Source organism: Amphiura filiformis, chromosome 20, assembly GCF_039555335.1.
Source record: "Amphiura filiformis chromosome 20, Afil_fr2py, whole genome shotgun sequence".
NCBI classification, from domain to species: Eukaryota; Metazoa; Echinodermata; class Ophiuroidea; order Amphilepidida; family Amphiuridae; genus Amphiura; species Amphiura filiformis.
In genome coordinates, this window is record NC_092647.1 from 6,076,462 (window position 1) to 6,090,986 (window position 14,525).

General features: G+C 36.3%; 1 protein-coding gene across 1 annotated transcript in view; it reads left to right on the forward strand.

Moving 5' to 3' along the window:
• The window catches only part of LOC140141785 (uncharacterized), a 251,222-nt gene that overhangs the window by 25,806 nt on the left and 210,891 nt on the right, over positions 1 to 14,525 (forward strand). Inside the window, exon 14 of the mRNA XM_072163649.1 lies at positions 7,990 to 8,271. Coding sequence (XP_072019750.1) covers positions 7,990 to 8,271 — 282 coding nt within the window. The remainder of the gene's footprint in view (positions 1 to 7,989; positions 8,272 to 14,525) is intronic.

The window sequence follows — 14,525 nt, forward strand, 5'->3', positions numbered from 1 at the left end:
AAAAAGAGACTCAAAGCTGCTGCGTGCATTTGTTTATGCAACACATTTGTGTTTGGGAATTTATTTTACAAGTTGACCTCAAATAACCTTTGACATCTGTATATGACCTGAGCACCGCCAATATATTAAGGATCCCATAGTGAAGCTATGACCCAAGTATGGTTGCAATAAGATTTGAATTGTTCATATGAGGCCAAATTTACCCAAAATTGTTTACGGACAGTCGGACACACACACACATACAACTTGTGATGCCGTAGAGTCTCTTCCTTCAGATGACCTAAAAATGTTGAAAATGCATTTGTTGGAAAAATTGTATACTTAACACTTTAATTAAGTGAATATATGCAAATAACAAGACACAAAACTGTACAGCATAGCACATCAGGCCACCATACCATATCAGCCTATCGAGTTTGAAGATGTAGGCTACATTGTTGATTAATGGTTTTTCTTCCACCCAGCAAATGAGACAGTGAACCAAACAGCCAGCTATCTGTACCATAACATAAGCCAAAAAAAGTAAAGAATTTAATAATAAAATTCATTTTTGGGTGTTTTTTTTTCAAATTAAATATCTTGAATACATCATAAAATATCTCAAAAACAAAACAAAAGTGTGACCCTCAGGTGGTTTCAAGTGAAAGAGAGCTTTGATCTGATGTGCTAAAATCCGGGGAAGGGGTGGGGCACTCCCACTTTGGAGGTGATGCATATGTAGGGCTGTTAAAACCTCCCCTTTTCACCATCGCTGTTACCCAAAGACCCCATTACCAGCACATGCTCTGTCCCCCAAAGTCCCCATATTTTTCCTTTAGATCTGTCACCCAAAGACCTTGACTCATATATTTAGAGAATAACGATTAGAAATTTTTTTTACTATCCTCTACCATGTGATAGACGACAGGCAGGCTCAATTTTTTTAATAGTGGATGCCGGCGCAGCCACTACGCGGATTTTTTTAAAGGTAAATGTTTTGAATAACACAACAAATGTCAATTGCACCTACCGCGCTAGATTTTACAGGGATAAGAGACCATCCATCCATCCCTGGATCATACTCTGCGATCATAATAGCGCCATCTCTTGAAAAGCATCAGTGTTTTTATGAGTCCATTAATTTTGTATTTTAAACAAAGGATAACAGGCCTAGACACACAAGATTTCATCCTGTGCATATTAGTAAACAATAATAAAATCAAAACCAAGCAAGTTGTGTTTTTATTTCTAAGCTTGGCATAGGCCTATTTTTAAGCAAAACAGTTGCGAAGTAAATCTAGCAAGACCGAAATTAGAAGCTTTTTGCAAAATCAAAACAAATAAGGGGCCCTGTCGTAGCGAGTGCCCCAAAAAGAGTGGGTTACTCCTGACAGCTTTAAAGTTGCACCTATTTTGGTTGCTTTTCAAATTAAACATCTCAAAAAGGTATAACCCCTGTGTGGTGTCAAATGTAAAAAAGAAAATAAAAATGCAATAAAAAGAAAGAAAACCAAGGGTTAAAAAGCTGATTGAAGCACCTAGCTTGGTCCAGCTTTGCAGCTTATATAACTACTGCAGTTTAAGCCAAAAATAAAGAAAGTATGTCTCAGACACATTTGGTAAAAGAGCTAAGTGCTATGTGTTTTTTTATTTTTTTTCAGTCAAGGCACAATATTTATGTACTTTTTGATATTCAAATACAGAAACATAGTAATATACATACACAATGAATAGTTTTGTTTGTCTCTTTTACAATCATGGTGAAATGTGTACAAAAAACAACAACCAAACTGCAAAAAAAGACAATTGGATCTCTATACAATACAGAAAAATATTTTTTTTAAATGAACACATGGGCAAAAAAATAATAATAATAATAAGGCCAACAAGTAATGCTAAACTTTAAATGGGATTTCACATAGCAATGTGTGCGGGTGTCTGAGACATACATTCTTTTTTCTTGGCCTAATTGTGGTTGACAGGGATGCTATATAAGGGGGCATATTAATAGCAATAGCCCAACATATGCATAACCTCTGTGAAATGGGAGTGCCCCATCCATGGTAGTACACTTCCATGTAAAAAACATGAAAACCCCAAGAAGTAAATGTGTGACACAATCTAGTCCATGGAGGCCAAAGGTGGCAAATTTGAAATTGAGATAAAGGCATAAATATGAAGTAATCATACAATAAAAAAATACATAAGAATATACAGTGGAAACTCTTTAAGGGAAGGGGTATGAACGTTTGGGCAGTATTTATTTTGGGACATTAGAGCACATCAGACATATCGAATTACATTCTGAATATGAAGAATGTCCTTCTGATAACAAATAATTATGATTTTTTGAAATTAGCAATGTAATACACATTTTATGGCAAATCATTAAAATTGATATTTTGATATTTAACAGTACTCAAGTAAACTTTATAAATCTGATGATATGTACTTAAAGTGTATGTAGGTGGGATGAAAAGCCGACGATCAATTGAAAATTTTGACCTTTCGTATTGAATATATGGATTTTTTTCCCAAAACACCAAAAAAAAAAAATTAGGTCTTTTGGGGAAAAATCCATATCTTCAATATGAAAGGTCAAAATTTTCAATTGATCATCGGCTTTTCCTTCCAGCTACACACACTTTAAGAATACTAGTATATCATTAAATTTATTTAATTTACTTCGATGACTGTTATATATCAAAAATGTGAAAAAATATCAACTTTTAATAATTTGTCATAAAATTTGTATTATACCGTAAATTTCAAAAAATGAAAATTATTTGATATCAGAAAGACATTCTTCGTATTCATAATGCAATAATGTCTTATTCATAATAGGCCGAGCGACTCAGGCTAAGCATACCATGACTATCATATGAGATACCACAGCGTTTCTATCTTCTACACATTATTACGATTTGTGCATGCTCTAGTACCCCATATGATGTTTCTATTACAAGAAAAAAATTAGTTTTCAGGTAAAACCAGGGTTTTGTTTCCAGTACACTCACTCGAAAAGCAGTACACTAATTAGCGTGGCCTTGCAGCTTGCTGTGGATATCTTTTACTGCATTTTTAACGTACAAAATTTGAAATCCAATGTAAAAATTGAGATATATTTAATTTTGAGAATGACAATTATACTTTATAGGTATAAAGGAACGCGTTTAGCCCATTTAGTTAAGTTCCAGGTGCACGTCCTATAGACACAATGCATATGTAAACTTTCCTTATCTGTGTCAATAATAGAATATTGATTTCAACGGAGTATTGAGCTGTATGGAAAAAAATATTTATATAATACAGGGTGTTGACACTGTGCAGGGTGTCCCATAAAAAATTACCGAGTGAATAAAAATGAACGCAAGTCAAGAAATAGACATCAGAATAAAAAAATATAATATGTAGCACATAGCCTATTTTATTGTGCATCACATACAAAAATTGTATTTGATTTGGTTGACTGGTTGCAAAGAAATTAACGATTACATAATGTGCTTATCAAAGCAGTTCATTCCAAGTTTGATTAACAGGCACCTTTTTCATACTCGCTCACCGTTTCCTAAAGTTTGTGTATCTCATTCAATTTAGTCCACATCTATTATATAATCCGACAGGGTTATGTTATTCATGCTTACACTGAAGATGAATAACAGTTTGTCCGAGAAAACTTTGATTTCTGCAATTGGAAGCTTTCCAACTTTAATTATTTAGGTTGTGCAAATATGTTATATTTTAACTTTCCAAAGAACATTTTGGCCAGAATGACAATGATCAAGTGCTTACAGCTTTACGTGTGATTTTGATACCATGCAACATTAATGTTGAAGTTTTAAATGATTCAAACTTTGCATTACAATATCTTGGAAATATTCCAAAAACATTAATGTGTGTGAGAAATTTTTAAGCCAGCTGGAATGCTTTATGCAATGATTCTTTATGCAACATTTATATCAACATTAACGAAAAAAGATATTTTACAAGTAAGTACCGAGCATCATCTTACTACTACTACTTCTACTACTACTACTAATTGAAATTTAATACCGCGCCAAAAACCAAAAAAAATTGCACTAAGGCGCATGAAAACATAAACAATGGATGAAAACAAGAATAATATAATACATAAAACATCATAACATCAGATAAAGTCCAAATTCAAGCAAAATGAATACAGTTACTGATTGAAAGCAATATTGAAGAGATGTTGTTTAAGCAGTTTCTTGAAAATGTCAATTGAAGAGGCGGTTTTGATATGTTCTGGTAACGCATTCCATAGTTTTGGTCCATAACATGAAAATGATCTGTCTGCAAAGGTTGAATTCTTGGTCTTGTGCTCAGTGAGTATGAAAGAGGCAGTCGAAGTTGAACGAAGACGACGATGAGATGTTGAAACATGAAGCAATTCTGAAAGGTACTCCGGTGCTGTTTGATGAAGGCATTTGTAGACGATGACAAGTATCTTAAAGTCAACACGCTGCTTAATTGGCAACCAGTGCAACTCAACGAGGTCTTTGGAAATTGAGTCATATTTTCGCTTCCTAGTTACAATACGTGCTGAGGTGCGTTGGATGTTAACTAGCCGTTTCAGGAGCAAAGCACTTATGCCAACCAGCAAACTATTACAATAGTCAATTCTCGATGTTACAAGAGAGTGGACAGCCATTTTGGTTGATTCAGTTGTGAGCATCTTGCGAGCACGACCAATGTTTCTGAGATGAAAATTTGCTGATTTTACAATCTTGGTCACTTGCGCAGACATGCTCACATTGCAGTCAAACATCACACCAAGATTTTTAACTGCGTTCACCTGCACTGGGACATTCACACCAGCGATGTTAACTGAGGAGAGATGAAATTTGTTCAACTGGGCCCGAAATCCACAAACAATAACCTCAGTTTTCTCTGCGTTCAATTTCAAGACGTTTCGCGACATTTCTCAATAGTAGCAACAGCAAGATTTACACCATCAGCAGAAGTTGGACAGATAGATGCATAAATCTGTGTGTCGTCAGCGTAAATATGCAGAGCTAAACCATAGTCGCGAATGATGTTACCAAGTGGCAGAGTGTAGACTAGAAATAACAAGGGCCCTAAAACTGACCCTTGTGGAACACCGTAATGTAGAAACTGAGCACAAGAGAATTTTCCATCGATGCATACACGCTGTGATCTACCAGCTAAATAAGATGTGAACCACTTTAGTGGAATGTCACTCACACCTATAAGGTCTTGCAATCTTGAGAGCAGCACACGGTGATCAATGGTATCAAATGCGCTACTTAGGTCCAGCAGTACAAGAATGGTGATACCTTGTTTCTCCATAGCCCACAGGATGTCATTGTGGACTCTGATTAACGCGGTTTCAGTACTGTGGAATTGTTTATAGGCAGACTGAAAGGGTTCATGAAGTCGATGTTGCGACATGTGATCAGTTAGTTGCTTGGCGACGACTCTCTCAAGAACTTTCGAAATGAAAGGGAGATTACTCACAGGACGATAATTCTTGAGGATGTTGCTGTCAAGGTTAGCCTTCTTTATCAATGGAATTATGATGGCAGTCTTAAGAGGCTCTGGAGCGATACCTTCAGCAAGTGACATATCAACAATAGATGTAATGGCTGAAATAAGCACATCGAGGTGTTCCTTGACCATCCATGAAGGAAGCGGATCTAACAGACAGGATGGTGAAGGAGATTTGGTTATAATCTCCATAACATCAGCTTCAGAGATAGAAGTAAATTCATTCCATACACTGGTACCCTGTGAGTCTTGTGAAGTGGAAGCATCAGGTGGAAGGGCAGATCTTATATTCTCTATCTTAGTCATAAAGTAATCCGCGAACCGATCTGCCAGGTCACCGGCAGAATCATGATCAGGTAGTCGAGATGGTTGCTTACTGTGTAGAATATTGCTAATAACAGAAAACATTGATCTGAAATCATTGCCACATTCATTGATCTTGTTGTTAAAGAAAGAACATTTGGCGTGGTACAAAGCAACATTGTACTCATTTCAATGTTCTTGAAATGCTCTAAGTCAACAGTTAGACCACTTGAAATCCATTTCCTTTCTGCTTTCCGACGATCTCGTTTCATCTGATGTAGCGAATCTGAAAATCAAGGTTGCAGATCTTTAGGAATGACAGTCTGTGTGCGAAGTGGAGCATGCCTGTCCAACAAGCAAGAGAGTGATTCATTATACTGTTCGACAGCTTTGGTAACATTAGATGCCAGTGAAGAACATACGTTTGAAGATTCAATGTCCTTCTTGAAATTCTGTGGATCAATTGATCGGAGTTTCCTTGATGTTATAGTCTTTCTTGGAACAGACGGTTTGCTTACATTCAAATCACAAGCAATCAATGCGTGGTCTGAAATGAGATCTAACACACGAGTCGACTCAACAAGACTGTCCATTTCACGAGAAATTATTACATCCAATGTATGACCACATCGATGAGTAGGTCCAACTACTGACTGGATCGGTCCAAGACTTTCAATCAGTCCATTAAACCTCCGCGTATCGGGGTCATCTAAAATATCAAGGTGAAGGTTGAAATCCCCGACAACCACTAAATCACCCTTGGAGATGGAGCAATCTTGAAGAAACTGAGAAATTTCTTCAAGGAACATCACAGTAGTGAGTTTGTTTATGCGTGATGGGTAGGGCCTATAAATGTTAACAAGAGTGAAATACTTTGACCCATTGGTAAACACTAGCTCGCAGTACTCAAAGGTCTTTATATGGCGATCACGATTGTCAAATTTTGAAGCAACTTTCATGTCTTCTTTAAAAACAACTGCAACGCCTCCATGAGAATCGCCTCTACCGCGAGGAATATTATAGATGTCATATCCCGGTGGGGTAATCTGAGAAACAATAAAATCATCAGATGCATCATCTGCTAGCCAAGTTTCTTGCAAAGCAAAGATGTCAATATCGTGCTCTTCGAATAAATCAGTGATGATTCCACGGGTTGCTTTCAATTTAATTCCTTGACAGTTCAAAGAATACAGTGAAATTCCATTGGTAACTTTGGATGCAAGTTTCTCTCTATATTTTCTACCACCTTTCTTTCCTCTTTTAGTGGGTTTACAGTTTGAGATTCCCAAATCCAGCAGGGTGTTGAAAACAGGTTTGGGAAGTGGATGATGGTGATGAGTTGAATTGTCATTGATTGACAGAAGGAACTCTCTGGTATAGTTAATCTTATAGATATCTTACATGCAAGCTTTCATTTTCAATATCGTGAAGGTTTTCAAATTTGAACAAAACCTAATTAAATGTTTTGCAAGAAACAGATTGTTTAAAAAGAATGAAAAGGATTTCACCGAACAAAATATGAAGCCCATGAACAGTTCTTAAAGCCACTAGTGCGCACTGTGTTGAATGACTCAAACTTGGAATGAAGTGAATTGACGCATGCGTTAAGTAATCGCTCATTTCTTCGCAATCAGCCAACCGATTACAGTAAAATTAGCGTATGAGATTGAGAATAAGATAGGCTACATGATGATTTTAGATTTTTGGATTCTGATGTCTATTTCTCGACTTACATCCAAATTTATTCGCCCGGTAATTTTTTCTGGGACACCCTGTAGAGATTCGGTGCCAGGGACCTGAAAATCAAGCTTGTCTTATCAGGTTTTTCGTATTATCAGAGCTTGTATTAACGAGTTTCCACTGTAGGAGGAAAATACTAAAGGAAAAGGAGGAAAATACTACAGAGCAATAGCAGAATATCTATGCCCATTTAAACAGGCATAGATGAAAAGGGTTTTTGTTTCCATTGTAACCTACATTGTTCTCCAACAAGAACAAGCTGTTATCTAACAGTGCCATAGACTTGTCATTTCAATGATTTAGTGCAAATAACATGATGTGAGAAGAATATAGTTGTATTGTAATTATACATTTTGTCACCTTTTAACATTTGTACAGTGAAAATAACTTGTAATACATGTCATTCTATAAACATGGTCTTTTTATCTCTTATTTTAGATGCCAGATCTATGGATATTTTTGAAGGACGTATTAATGACATCCAAGATACACACCGTTTTTTAAAGATCCTTGAAGAGGCCAAATTATTTGATCGGCATAATTTGATATACCTACCTTTGATACTAACCAAATTCCATTTGGTTAAGTACAACAATCAGCCATGTGACAGGCCTGATGAGATTTGTAAGATTTGTAAAGCTTTGGGATGCATTGAGGAATTTCGGGCAGAAATAGCTGAAGAGAAACCCTTATACATGACTAAACTCGAGAGAGTCCAAGGTATGTTGACATTTGGAAAGGGTGACTAAGGGCAGCAGGTACATTGCAAACCACAGCTGATGCACCTACTAGTTACCATGTGTGTGATGGATAAAAATTAAATTTTGCTCTAAAGCCTTATTGTAAGATATCCTTCAAATGTAAAATTTGTTATTCTATACTCAAAGTGCTGAAATAATACTAGTAATAATTGGTTATGTTGGCTATTTAACATGTAATCATTACATTAGGAGGACATAAATCATAATTATGACTTTATGTCAAACTTTGCTCTGTTGACCTACAACGACAACAAATTTGGTTGATTCCATTTAGGTGCAAGTTGGGACATGGGTAAATATTACAAATATGCCAAAAAATCAGGGTTGAAAAAAAATTACCAAATTTCATATAATAAGATCAGACATAACTGCTTCAACTTATTTTGATGAAAGGTCCTTAAGCACTCAAACTCAGAGTGACAATATAAAAATAAATTTCCTTGTTTTCGCCTGTTTTTAGCAATTTTAATGTTGAAAATTACCACATCAATTTTTGTTTTGGATAATAATCAAAGGGCCAAACCTCAAAAACATGCTTAGTTTTTGAGGTCCATTGCACCATGCATACAAACGAACCCTACTTATTCTCTAGCTTATTGCATGTGACACAATATTTGCTTTGTGTACTTTTGCTCATTTACTTCTGCCACCTCTAAATTCAAGATGGCGACCAAAATAATCTCCAATTTCACATACTACAATATTTTGATTATAACTTTCAATATCAATGTGTGATTATAATGCGGTTGGTGTCATTGAAGAGATAATTAATATCTTGACATTTTGAGCCACAAAGGTATTTTTTAGTGTGTTTTTTTCAAAACAAATTTTATACATTTTATTACATATTTTCACAAATATTTGACCAATCGAATTCTAATTTTTCAGAAAATTTACTTATATCCAGATGCTATGTATGTGTAACTTACAATTAAGTATCTTCTACCAAAGTAGCGATATACAGTATGTCAAAATTTGAAAATGTGTTTGTAAAAAATATGCAAGAAGTGTTTGCCTGTTTCTACATAAAGCTATATTTAGAAAGTAATGGTCAATTAATAGCACCCGATCATATTGTGTTTGGTGTCATTTTACACATTTATTGATCAGCCTTTGTACTTTAATAATAATTTTGGCGATAACCTCCAATATGGCCGCCGTTTTGATATGTAAACAATCTTTTGATCACACGTCATTCTAGCAACCTGTCATTATAGTTTAGATAGTGTCATATGAACAAATGTGACTTCAGGATGTGAAGTTGTCCTAGGAATTAAATCGATGTGAGACCTTTTAGAACAACATGAGGTACTCTCTAGATGGTCTTGAAATGGTACTGCAAACTCCCAAATGAAAAGAAAATATGAATTTAACACATGTTTTATTTTTGTCTGAAACAGTTTCTGTCATAGAGTATGTACCGAATTCCAATTTTGTCCATGTCTTCTGGCAGGGTCCCATTTGCTTGGAAAATATGTCATGTCATTCCAATTTTCAAATCTGGGGACAAAAAGTCCATTACAAACAGCCGTGTCCCATCTCTCTCCAGTAAATCATTTCCAAGATTTTAGAGAAAGTTATTCATTAACATATTCTCTCCCATCTGCAAGAATACAATCTGCTCACTGACAGGCAATTTGGATTCCTTCCAAATTCATCTACCACAGATGCTCTCTTTACAGCAATCTTAGACTGGCACAATACCATTGAAGCCCGTAAAGATGGTGTGATTGCCCTTTTCAATCTGGTGAAACCTTTGATAAAGTGCCACACAGACTTTTGCTTCAAAAACTCCTGTTATGGGTTAATTGATACCTTACAGACAGGTACCAGTGTGTTACCATCCATAGTGTTCCTCTTGTCTTGTTCCCGTTGTTTCTTGGGTTCCCCAGGGCTCTGTAATAGGGCCCCTTCTTTACTTGCTGTTTATCAACAAAATATCTCTCATCTCATTCTCTGCAAATTAGTTCTATATGCTGATGATACTACTATTCAAACCAATTAACAACCATCTGGATTTAGTTGATTTTCAAGATGACATAACAAAATCTCTGATATGTTTTCTAGCAATTTCCTTCAAGCTAATGCCAAGAAAACCAAAGCCATGATCATATCTACCAAAAACAATTTGTCGGATTATTGGCCAGATCCATCAAAATTTCCACTTAGCTCCCCAACACCTTTGTCGCACCGTGTATACTAACCTGGTCCAACTAGCTCAACAACCTGGCACCCACTCACCAAAACCCTAACCAACTGTCTGGAATCTTTTCAGAAGTTTGCCTGCCGGGTCATATTACAATCTTGGGACCTGGATCATGACAGCCTCTTTTCCCAAACTAACCTTCCCTCTCTTGAGGTCTGTAGGACTCTTTCACAGTGCGCCATGTTTTCACATTCTTGCCGGCCTTTCATCCGCTCCTAATGTATTCACACCTCATTCCCATTCCAACTCAAGATGTAACCATTCCTGTGCTCTCTACCCACCTGTCAGCAGCCTCACGCTTTGTCAAAGAAGTTGTGAAATGAGCTACTGGAAAATATTGTATGTTGTTCCACCTTGTCTGCTTTCAAGGCTGCAGTTAAAGCACTCCAATAATTATATTTGGTTGCTTCCATTCCCTCTTTGTTTGTCTTTTTATCTTGTTTTTGCTTTTTAGTTTGTTTATTTTTACTTTGTATGTAGGGCTTCCCTTAAATTTAGTGCTTTTATGGTATTGCCTGTGCTGTTTGGCAAATGTAATAAATAAATGAATAAACATGCTGATCTATTTACTTCCTTACAGATCAGTTGTACTGGATTCTAAAACAGATCTTGGGTATATACAAGAGTTATTCAAAAGTTCTACCTCCATACTACCTTCATATCTCAGCTTCTGCAAATAGTTGTTTCATATTTTCTATGTTTATAACCTAGTGTCTTATCTAGTTTATTGTGAAAAAATTTTGTTTCAATATATTTTTTCATCTGTTGTAGGCGAAGTAAAAATGAAATCGGATTCAGTGTTGCGGAAATGGAGAAAAAAATATAGGCTGTGTCTACGCGAGATTTTTCAGTTTGAAGTTTGCCGCATGTCGGCATGCGCTAGTTAGTTCAGTTTTTTAATTTTAAGATGCCATTTTGGGGTGGCATATGATGGAAGTATTTCTCCATCATGCATAGGTTGCATCGTTTGCTCACATTTGAGTATGCATTGGCATACTTCAATATTTTCCATTCGATAGTGAAATTAACATTATTGTCCTTTAGCTTCCAGATGTGTTTGGAAAGTTCTGTCTGGTGTTTGTGCTTTTCGTTTTTGAAAGATTGCTTGTGGTTATAGCGAGTCTTAGCTTAAACTCGTTGCTGGTTAGGCCTACATATGATTCTTCTCCTTTGTCAGATTTTACGATGGCTTGGTAGATGATGTTAGACGCTCTGCATTCTCTGTTCAGTGGACACTCTGTTTTTTTCCTACAATTGCATGGTTTTGTTCCCTGTTTTGGCAATTGTGCCTTCATTATGTTATTGTTATGGGTGTCTATTGCTGACTTCATGTTAGGCATGCAGCTGTAAGATACTTTTATTGTGTTTTTATCGAGGTTCGAGGCTATATATATAGGTCGAAGTTCTGCGTGAGGCTGGTTATTAATATGGTGAAGGGTTGGGTATACAAAGATTGAAGTTTGGCACAGCGCCTGATAATAATGTAAAAATGTAAAATACATTAAATTACACAACGTTTCGGGTCTAACCCTTTTACAAGTGTGAGCAAATGATATCTTACAGCAGCAAGCAAAAAATGTGTGAGGCCATGAACAAAGAAGACATAGACCAATTTGAAGTGAGCATGAAATACCATTTGATCACTTCAGATGGCTGAAATTGAAGCTGACATACGTGGCTGCAGTAGCGGGTCTTACAGAAGGTAGATGTCCCGAAGTTGAAGGCGCATTCAGCCAAATTAGCAGGGTAGAGATGTAGAAAAGCGTTGAGTTCACGCTTGAGAGTTTGCAGTAATCTTCTAGGTTGCATAGTCGCAGCAGGTGTAGATTCATAAGACAGTAAAAAAGTAGTGGCTGCGTAGGTTTGAAATATTTCCTGAATCTCCCATGATATCATATCGTAGAGATAAGAACATTAAAGATCGGCTTGTTCACTCCTATCTCAATCCTACCGACAGCTCAGCGTGTGGCACTGTTCCATGTCATCGCCGTCGATGCAATACCTGTAACCACATATCTGATACTAATTGTGTCAGTAGCGCTTCAGGCACCTACCACATCAGAAGCGAGTTTTCTTGTACTTCTACACATGTGATTTATGCACTTGGGTGTCGACGTCATCCGCATATTCTGTACATCGGTGAAACTGAACGGCGTTTGGCGGATAGGTTCACTGAACATAGACGAGACGTCCTCATACGTGACACCGCCAAATCCGTCCCTCAACATTTTAGAGGGGATAGTCATACCATCACGGACCTTACCGTTACCGCTCTCACCCAAGTGCATAATACTCACAAACGGAAAGTTGAGGAACAACGCATCATATTTAATCTTGGCACACTTCAACCCACATTCAATTTAATGTCTTCAACATCAATATTTAACTTTTCACATTACTTTCATCTTTTGCATTTCCTTTCTTTTCTTTTCTTTTCTTCTCTTCTTTTCTTCTCTTCTTTTCTTTTTTCTTGTCTTGCCTTCTTTTTTCTTTTCTTTTCTCTCTTTTTTTCTTTTCTTTTCTTTTCTTTTCTTTTCTTCTCTTCATTTCTTTTCTTTTTTCTTCTCTTGTCTTCTCTTGTCTTTTCTCTTTTCTTTTCTTTTCAGGTTTCTTTTCTTTACTCTGTTTTTTCTTTTCTCTTCTCTTCTTTTCTCTTTACTTTACTTTTCTTTCTTTATTTATTTCCTTCATTTTTCTTTGCAGTAATTTTGATTTTGACCTTTTGCGTGTCTTCCCCCTTTGCGTTGCGCTAGACCTCGCGCCTTTCAATCTATGTTTTCATCAAGACGACTCCAAGACGCGACTCCTCGCTGCGTTTCTGTGCTCTCCTCTTCCTTTGTTTTCCGGCACGCAAAAGGTCATATTTCTGCTCTTGGACTCTTTTCCTTATCATTATTCAAACCTACGCAGCCACTACTTTTCTACTTTTTTACAGTAGACTAAGAGTATAGAAAGCAAAATGTTCAAATTCTTTCATCATTACACGTTGCTACTATTTTGCATACAACACCATTCAAGCAAGAACACCATGGGTCTCTATGGTTGAAGGATTCCGAGGATGTGCCACGGTTTGGGGGTACATTTTCAGTGATTTTAGTATATGATTGGTGGGTTTTCAGTGGAGATCAATGCACCCAAATGAGTGCCTAATGTTAGGGCAAATGTGGCTGCTTTTGGATGTTTGTTCTTGTGAATTGGTATACTGATGTGTTACAAAAACAAGAAAAACTAAGTATAGAGAAAGTCAGCATCCAAAAGTATGCATGGCACATCCCCGTACAAAATTTTTCAAAGAAAAAACCCCGGGAAGGACCCGTCAGCCAAAATTCCTAGGATAACTTTGTATTTCAGGAATATGTATATTATTTTGTTCTACTAAAGGGGTAAGGGAAAGCCTGGTTGACCGTCAACATTTCAAAGAATAATATTTCTAGCACCTTCAGAAGATATCATGGGAAGTTGCAATTAGACCAAATGTCATTATTGACCCAGTGAATGGTAGAAAACATCATTTCTCCACTTCAATTAACGGAAAATGTAATATTGTATAAAAAAAGCTTTTGGTTAAAATTCTTACGCAAAACTTAACCTTCAAGTCTGGTATCATCATATGGGTGAACTATTCCCTTTCACCTGACACTATCTAAACTACATTGACAGGTTACTAGGGTGATCAAAATATTGTTTACATATCAAAACGGCAGCCATATCAGATTTGTAGGTTATCGCCAACAGTATTTTACAAAAATATAAAGGCTGATCAGTGTGTAAAATAACACCACACACATGCACACAAAATGACCGGATATATTAATCGACTGTTACATTCAAAATATTGTTTCAGCTAGAATCAGGCAGTCACTTTTGCGTATTTGTGACAAACACTTTCTCAAACTTTGACACAGTATAATACTACTTTAATATACAAGGTATATAATTGTAAGGTATATAATTGTAAGTTCTATGTAGGGTTACCTGACCCCCTCAGATTTGCTTTATATTTTACT